The sequence below is a fragment of the Atractosteus spatula genome, chromosome 18 (assembly GCF_055471065.1).
Source record: "Atractosteus spatula isolate fAtrSpa1 chromosome 18, fAtrSpa1.hap1, whole genome shotgun sequence".
Taxonomy (NCBI): domain Eukaryota; kingdom Metazoa; phylum Chordata; class Actinopteri; order Semionotiformes; family Lepisosteidae; genus Atractosteus; species Atractosteus spatula.
Window position 1 is genome coordinate 16,951,007 of NC_142723.1, and position 6,791 is coordinate 16,957,797.

Sequence of the window (6,791 nt, forward strand, 5' to 3'; positions counted from 1 at the left end):
AGTTATAGTTGGGAAAGCTTGCACTTCCTAAAAAAAAAAAACACCATCTGATCGCGCTGCGTGCTGCATTCTGGGAAATGTAGTCTTCTGTGCGGTGGAAGTGTTTTGCTCTGTGTGTGTGGAGGGGATTTGTGTGCGATTTTAATTAAACAGTACAACATGGATTTTGCACAGTAGTTCATATCAGTCTGTATAATTCATTAGAGGGCTTTGGACTCCATATTGCTCATAATCCAGCAGTATTTGTCAGCTTCAAACACGCGCGGCCTCGGTGTGTCACATCGTGCGGTGAAGTTTGATAGAAATAGCTTATTTAATGGATGCGTTCTTTTTCTGTCTTCAGAATGACTTCCCCTTACTTTTTAGAAACGGGCACTGGCGTGGTGACTAGAAAAAGGAGCAAAGTGTTAAAGGCCGAGCTCGGTTTAACTGGTGCACGAAGCAGCGAGGCGAAGGAGACGTCAAAACGGAGGGGCAAAGACGAGGATGAAACACTGAGTGGCCAGGATCGTTTCTCCTCCGCTGATGCGCAGAAGGATCCAGCTGCAGGTGAGAAAAGACTGGTGTTTTTGTTTCTTCTGCTGTTGTGTGTAAGTTTAACTGCAGTAAACTGCGATGCGTGAGGGGTATGCACCGCCGCTGGCTTCTGATTAACTTGCACCATCGCAGGAAGCACTGTACTTGAGCATTTAAAAAAAAACGATCACCTGCAGGGTTTTGTGCATGTGCGGTGCTTAAAAACATTGGAGAATTTCTTACAGACTTGATTTTGAGTGTGTTGGACCTTGGGGTTCTATGTGACAAAATCAAGCTGTCATTATCACAGCTTGATTATCTGTGCTTTGGATTTTGTATCAAGTTGCAGTTTTATACTGAGCATTGTTATTACTCTAGTTGTGTGTCTTACAGTGAAATGAACCTGTTATAGTGATGTAACTACCTGGATTTTTTGTGTGACTTCAAGCCCTCCTTGCCATATCCTGAACTGTGTAGATCTGAAGCCCAAATGTATGCCTGTGGCACTGGGCACACCCTGGGAGTTGATCATATATACTACACTGGAAGTGTGCTGAAATGACCCTGTAAATGAAATTGCATGGTGAAAATGGGGTTTCGGTAGAGGCTTGGTATTGGTAATTCATTGGGAATAAAAATTACATTCGGTGAATAAAATCGCTACACAATGCTGAGTTCGAGTATCAATAATTATAACTAATTTGCGGTAGCTGACCCCACAAGTGGGTAATTTTGATAACACTGGGCACCAACCCAACATAAATATATAACTAATTAGGACTATTGCACTGATAGTAAATTTAGTGTGAATTTTACTTTAGATGTTTTTATTTTATATTCTTGAATTGTTTCTAATGTCTAGAGTGTGTGTGTGTGTGTGGGGGGGGGGTGACGGGAGAGTCACAGTCCAGCAGGTTTTTGGATAAATCTGTAAGTGTCCCAAGTTGGAACACTTGGGAGGTGTAATGAATTGGGTGAGTTACTTAGTTCAGTTCAATCAGATTAATTAGCACCAGCGATTAAGGGCCTAGTTGAAACGAGAAAAAAAAACAGCTGGTTCCCTCAGCCCACTAGCCGAGAGCCACTCATTTAACAGTGTCCCACACGGACTTAGTGCTTTCTGAAGGGGGCTTGCCCTGAAATGCACCGCATCAAATACGTTTTGATTGTTCATGAGATCTGACCTTAGTTATACGGCCATGCAGTGGACTCCTGACTACTGTTCTGCAGAACAGACGGGCACAAACACCAGTCCTGAAATACCCCCCCCCCCCCCCCCCGAGCCCTTAATTCCCTAATTGAACTCATTATCGTCTCAACTGGACAAGTTGAGGCCTGCCCTTGCTCTTTAAAAAGCTGGGGATTTAAACAAACCTAGAAACCTCTGAGGACTGGAGTTCAGCTCCCGTGATGCAGAGTCTGGATAAACCCAGCGCCCGGGCCACTTTCTGCTCCGTCCGTTGTGTTCAGCCGATCCAGCGCGGCACAGTCAGGCTTCGGCGTCCCGGAGCTCGAGCGCCGGGGGGACGTCGGCCAAGGACAGGCGGAGGAGAGGGGGCGTCAGGCCGGAATATGAGCCTGCCGGAGGGCCGGGACGGGGCGATGCCAAGAGGGACAGGTGGGAGCCCGCGGGCTGGCAGAAGCAGCTGGAGAACATCCGGGAGATGAGGAAGGGGAAGGACGCACCCGTGGACCTCATGGGAGCCGAAAAATGCTTTGACGACCAGGCTTCTCCCAAGGTATGACAAACGGCCTTGGAACGAACAGGGAAACGAGCTCTGTGCGCTATTGCTCCTTATGCTGTTTATCCATTCATCGATTTTCTAACCGCTTTATCCAGTAACAGGGCTGTGGGGCTGGAGCCTATCCCAGGGCACACCCTGGACAGGACACCAGTCCATCGCGGGCAGACACACAGACGCAGGCATGCACACCAGGGCTGATTTTTCCCAGAAACCAGTTAACCAACCAGCATATTTTTTAAACTGTGAGAGGAAACCAGAGCACCCAGGGGAAACCCCCCCACACACACGGGGAGAACATACAAACTCCACACACACAGCACCTCAGGAATTGAATCCAGGGCTTCAGCACTGCCAGGTAGCAATGCTCACCACAGCGCCACTGTGTTTATACATAAATAGAATGAGTAGGGGTTGCCTGAATTTCAGTTTTGGTACACCTAAACAGCGTACTGAATATTTTATTTACAGTTTCATAGAAGGAAAGAGCCTTATTTTTAAGGAACTAATTAATTACGGTATGCTTTCTCATTATATGTTTGTTTCCAACTAGAGTTGTCCCTAATAAAGGAAGGCCTTGCCTTCTTTCATCAAGCTCTTATGTAGTGCATACCTCACTTAGACATTGTGTTTGGAGCTGTAGAGTTCACAATTACGCGAGAACCCCATGGCATTCTTCCTGGATTGATGCTTTGTTTTTTTCTTCGCTGTAGGTGATGCGATACCAGGTTCTGATTTCACTGATGTTGTCCAGCCAGACCAAGGACCAGGTGACCTCTGCAGCTATGACAAAGCTCCGAGACCATGGTCTGTCTGTGGAGAGTATTCTAAAAACCGATGAGGGCACCCTGGGGGAGCTGATCTACCCCGTTGGCTTCTATAAGGTAAAGAACGGAGCCAGATGCTCAGATCCAGCTGTCCCTCTACACAAGACTTCAACCAGTCCACTTAAAGTGGACATCAGCTCTTCAATTTAAAAAACGCCTTTTGTATCCTCACTACTGATTTGATTTCGATACGTGCTAACGGCATCTCACAAGAACTCTACTTTTGCGTTGTGGTTTGTTTAGTTTTTTTGCAACTCATTTTATTCATTTTTTAAATAAAGTGAAAAACGTTGCAACATGAAGACCAGGGAAAATCCTTCTTACTGAAATCTGGAAGTGGATTTCCTATGCAGTTTTAATACCTGCGTAGGTAGCAACCTGGACGAGAATTTCCCAACTAATTCCCCAGTAAAATGGATGTTGTTTAAGGAGTTGCCATCCAAAGACATTCAGCGGAAGCCATAACTAGTGGTTGTTCATGATCCCATTGAACATTTTACCTACTTACATTGTATCAGTGATTTAAATGGTAAATTCATGTTTCAGACCAAGGTAAAGTACATAAAGCAGACAACAGAAATACTGCAGAACCAGTACGATGGAGATATTCCGGACAACGTGGCTGACCTGATCCGTCTCCCTGGAATCGGACCCAAGATGGCTCACCTGATTATGAACATCGCCTGGCAGAAAGTGTCTGGAATTGGTATGTTGTGGTGATAAATGATTGGTGCCCCCTCATACCTCACATCAATTAAAGAAAGTTAGGTAACAAAATCTGGCATAACAACTCCAGTTTAATAAGTGAGTTGCTTTAAAAGGCTCTAATATGTAAAATTGTAAAGCAATCAGCAGCCTTCAGTTACTGTAGCGGAGGGCAGTTATTTAAAGGAATGGAAATCAGAAGTCCAGAGGCTGAGACTGGGAAGCTGCCATAGAAGAACAGAACCCTTTCTGTTTTTTTTGCGATTTTGTGAAATGCAGGGACAGATGATGATTGCCTGTATTGTATGTCCCATGTCTCATGTTTCCCGGTCCACCTTTATCATGGGCCTTTAAAGCAAACTCGCGCTTCTCTGTTCCTGACTTGCAAAGGCATCCGTGTCTTCCAGGAGTGGATACACATGTCCATCGGATTGCCAACAGGCTGGGATGGGTGAAGAAAGACACAAAGACTCCCGAGGAGACCAGAGTAGCATTGGAAGACTGGTTGCCAAGGTAACTGCACAGCTTGCCAGCCACAGCTTGGAGGCCTAGTTACTGTTCTCTATCTGTAAAGGGACAGAAGTGCTCTGTGGGGTTTTATCCTACTTTTTTGATGATGAGCACTAAAATAAAAGAAGTGGCTTCATAAATGCAAACCGCCAAAGTTTAGTTTTTGGGTACCTGCTTAGCCACAGATTAAATAACGTGATAAGTCTCTGCCACCTTCTCTAGTTGTCTGGAAGCAGTGCTTCTGCCGACATTTACTAATCCTAGTAATCTATTTCAGGGACCTCTGGAGTGAAATCAACTGGCTGTTAGTTGGTTTTGGCCAGCAGGTGTGCCTGCCAATAAAGCCGCTGTGCTCAGACTGCCTTAATAAGGACAGCTGCCCCTATGCCAACAGCAACAAGAAGAAGAGGAGCCATGAGCCTCCTTCCAAAGACCCCTACTCCTAAAGTCTACTAGCATACATTTGCTTTTTATCTCAAGACAAGGGATACTCGTGCCAGTTTTCCAAACGTTTTCCCTATAAGCCAATTGTTTCTTTTCATCGGGGACGTGGATTTTGTTTTGATTGCCAGTTCAGGAGGGTGGCCCTTGTGGCGCAGTGGTTAGCTCTGCTGTGCGCAGCGCCCGGGGGCCCTGGGTTCAATGCCCGGGGTGCTGTCTGTGTGGAGTTTGCACGTTCTCCCCATGTCCGCGTGGGTTGCCTCTGGGTGCTCTGGTTTCCTGCCTAAGACATACTGGTGGGTGAATTAGCTTCTGGGAGGACTGGCCCTGGCGTGTGTGCGTGCGTGTGTGTGTTGGTGCCTGTGTTTGCTTCTGCACGTCCCATCCGAGGAGCATCCCGCCTTGCGCCCATTGCTTGTGGGATAGGCTCCGGCTCCCCTGCGACTTACCCCATATTGACCCAGTGATTAGAAGATTAGATGAATGTTAGTTTAGTAGAGTATTATAGGGACCAAGATGTATGAGGAATAAAAGTCAGTACACAGAGACCGCAGCAGTAATTAAACATAAAACTGGATCCCAGTGTCACACCGATATGTGGTGTGGGAGGAAACAAAGGCATTTCTTTCACGGAGGTGTCTGACCCAGACACCTGAGGCTTACATTAACTGAAACAAAGGGGTTAACAGAGTCTCAGGGAGGTAAAATACCCACTTCTTCCCTCTCGTCCACTCCTGTAGCACTCTTATAAAGGAGACTCCTTATTGCCAACTTCAACTGGGTTGGGCTGCAGGACTGGAGGTTTTTCCAGGTGCCTTTTGTTTTATGTTTCCTCCTAGAATGTGCCGAAAATCACACTCACTTGGACCCTGGTTTTCATACTGATTGTCCAGGGGACATTGAGGTTTTTAATCATCACAGGTATCTGTAATGGTTGGTTTTCGTTCAGTGTTTCAAGTGCTGCCACAAGACTTTATCTTTATCAAAAAACCTGTAGTGGGGAAAAAAGCCAGATGTCATTGGAAACGAAGCTTATGTGCCACGTTATAACTCAGAACTCTTTGTTTTAGCTTGAAGAAAACGTTGTATACAAATTATTCTCCTTGTTCTTTCGGAAATGTTTTTTTTTCCACTTATAATAGAAGTTTTTGATAAAAAACAGTTTGTAGGGAAGTTTGATAAAACATCCTTTCCTTAGAAAATAAACAGTAACAATCATTTACTGGTGTTCTGTTCCTCTGTAAATATTTTTTCAATCATTCTTTCTACGAAATAAACATTGGAGGTAAACCTATGCTTCACTGATTGCTCCTGGCTTATCTTTGAAAATGTGTCTGTGGTATTTTATTGCCAGACAGTTTTTGTTGTAAATGAGGATGTCAACTTGCTATTACAATAGAAAACACCTACCTTGCTAATTTCTGCACCACATTTCCTAAGATTAAATTGATTACCTCAGTTGTTAAGCCTTTGTTAATGATGTAAGTTGACTATCTGCTAATGTATTAATTTATTATTAATGTATTATTTTTATATTGTTTATCATGCTGCATATATTTTTTAATGGTACATGGTAACACTTCTACATTTATTTAAACCTCATGCTTTCACATGGACGTTTAGAAGCTCATGCAAATAATCTGATTTAAGAAACGGGGTTGTGGTAGACATTTTTTTATAGCAAAATTAAAATATGTTAAAAAGTTTTGTGAGTTTTGTTACACATCCCCAGCTTTGCCTTATGGTAAGATTTGATTCTCAGTAGTATATCTCTAGACTCCTTGAACCTCAGAATTCTTGGTACTTCCGCTGGGTTTGTACGTTTTAAAATATTTAAAAAATTATTCAACATGGTGTTTTACCAAAGGTTTTTTACATAACCACCTTCATTAAAAACTGCTTCGTGTGAAAACGGGTAAGCCTTGTGAAAGCAATTTATGCGTTAACTGCCCATTTATTTTAGTTCCGAAACCACTTTAATATTTTTAAATTGAGTGCGTGGAATGGTAGAGCCACAGAAGACGGTATTTTGACTATCCCTACAATTGTT

The 6,791-nt window shown here is 44.0% G+C and overlaps 1 protein-coding gene across 1 annotated transcript; it reads left to right on the forward strand.

Annotated features, from left to right (window-relative positions):
* The first annotated feature begins 67 nt into the window (after positions 1–67).
* On the forward strand, positions 68–6,035 carry nthl1 (nth-like DNA glycosylase 1). Its single transcript, XM_088936662.1, has 6 exons — positions 68–549; positions 1,987–2,255; positions 2,972–3,142; positions 3,632–3,791; positions 4,198–4,303; positions 4,578–6,035. Exons 1-6 carry the CDS (start codon positions 321–323, stop codon positions 4,744–4,746), a joined length of 1,104 nt encoding a protein of 367 aa, XP_088792788.1. The 5' UTR covers positions 68–320; the 3' UTR covers positions 4,747–6,035.
* The last annotated feature ends 756 nt before the right edge of the window (positions 6,036–6,791 follow it).